The sequence below is a fragment of the Silene latifolia genome, chromosome 5 (genome assembly GCF_048544455.1).
Source record: "Silene latifolia isolate original U9 population chromosome 5, ASM4854445v1, whole genome shotgun sequence".
In the NCBI taxonomy this organism is placed as follows: Eukaryota; Viridiplantae; Streptophyta; class Magnoliopsida; order Caryophyllales; family Caryophyllaceae; genus Silene; species Silene latifolia.
The window spans coordinates 55,328,817-55,330,693 of NC_133530.1; the positions used below are offsets into that span (position 1 = coordinate 55,328,817).

General features: G+C 37.5%; 1 protein-coding gene across 1 annotated transcript; it reads left to right on the forward strand.

Annotated features, from left to right (window-relative positions):
• The first annotated feature begins 295 nt into the window (after positions 1-295).
• LOC141657420 (pterocarpan synthase 1-like) lies at positions 296-1,346 on the forward strand. Its single transcript, XM_074464657.1, has one exon. The coding sequence runs from the start codon at positions 510-512 to the stop codon at positions 1,245-1,247; it is 738 nt and encodes a 245-aa protein (XP_074320758.1). The 5' UTR covers positions 296-509; the 3' UTR covers positions 1,248-1,346.
• Positions 1,347-1,877: the final 531 nt, after the last annotated feature.

The following is a 1,877-nucleotide window of genomic DNA, read 5'->3' on the forward strand; positions in this document are numbered from 1 at the left end:
AAAAGGGCGCCACCGGGTGATACCCAATTTGGACGCCACTCTCTCACATTGGGTGAGTGGGGACCCCTTCAATAAAAAATTGTTGTGTTGTGAGAGGGTGCCACCCAATTTGGGCGTCACCCCAAAAAACGCCCTATCACTATCCTTATTTATTTTACATATTCTCCCCTTTATTTCGATCGATTTCTGCTTAATGGGAAAGTATTATTAGTACACTATACATATTTATGTGGGCCATTTTATCCCAACGTTTTTCTTACCACAATACATACTCGATTGTCAAGTTGCTCAACCACCATGTATTTGTCGGACTTGTTATTGCGTATGCCAATAATTCCATGTTTTATTTTTTTGATCTCCATTTTGCAACCAACATACCTTTCTCCCAATGACCCTTTTCGATCTATTGATTATTCCACACCAACCTACTCCGTTCCCACCCATTAAAAACATCATTCAAACTATAAAAATCTCGTACCATAACTAAAACCAAAATAAAGTTCCCTCACATGGCAAACTCAATTACCTCCTCCATTATCCTTCTTTCCCTCATAACCCTAACTTCATTACCTTCAAACCAAGCTTACATAAGAACAATATCTAAGGAATCCATAGGCATAAAAGATGGCCAACAAACTCAACTAACATTCTACTACCATGACACCCTAAGCGGGTCGAACCCAACATCTGTTCAAATAGCCAAGGTCTCAGGATCAAACAACTCACCCTCCACATTCGGCTCCCTATCCATGATAGACGACCCGTTAACCGAAACCGCGGATAGCTCCTCAAAACTGATAGGCCGTGCCCAAGGAATGTACGCCATGGCGGACCAAAATGAATTCGCTACCATTATGATTATGAATATTTTAATCCTAGACGGTGACTTCAATGGAAGTACTCTTAGTGTGCTAGGGCGAAACATTGTAAACGCTCCCGGCGTACAAGAATTACCCGTAATTGGTGGTACGGGTGGGTTTCGATTTGCTAAGGGTTATGCTCAAGCTAAGACTCAAACGTATGATAAAAAGACGGGTGATTCGGTTGTTGAGTATAATGTGTTTGTGACACATTCTTCTTCATCTACTCCGGGAAGTGATGATAGTCCTTCCGATGATGGCGGATCTCCCGGGTCGCCAAGTAAAAACGGGTCGTCTTCGCCGAGGGCGTCTAGTCATGCATCTTTGTCTAATTTTGTGTCACTTAGTTTTCTATTGATTCCTCTATTGTATTTATGTATTGTTTGAGTGAAATTATTAGTGTGATTTTGAGATTTTTAGAGCACAATTTCAGTCATTGTTATAGTTGATTCAATCCATGGTAAAGTTGTGCCTGTTCTACTGTTTTGCCCGATGTAATCTTTGTCATAGACGAGAGCTTTTCCCTAGTTATAAAACTCGATTTTTTTGTATAAAAGTTTGCTCATCCAAAAAGCTTGTTATATAATATTCAATATATATCTTTGGTTTACAATATCACATTGTAAAATCATACAACAAAATTAAAACAGTTTATATAAGAATTGTTGTTAGCCATTCTATCTCTCCTTGAAGGTATAAAAAATGATTCAGTCAAACATACTGTGGAGTACATTTTATATACGACCCTTTATTCTAGTCAATTATTTTATGCTTTATATAAAACCCGCTCCCTAAAAATATAAATGTAAATAATTGATTGGAGGAATACACTGAATATTATCTAGTATTGTTTCCTTCATCGTCAATGCATACATTAACAAATTTTTTAAAGGTGCTCCATAGATATGAGTTACTAAGTAATACTTTAGGATACATGAATTTGAAAACTGCTTCTTTGTGTTATTAGTACAAGACTAAGACTGCGTACATCGATCATTTTACCCTATGATTTGCATG

Bases quoted from the DNA above. Each gene is read 5' to 3' on its own strand.
- LOC141657420 (XM_074464657.1), top strand. From the start codon at position 510: ATGGCAAACTCAATTACCTCCTCCATTATCCTTCTTTCCCTCATAACC.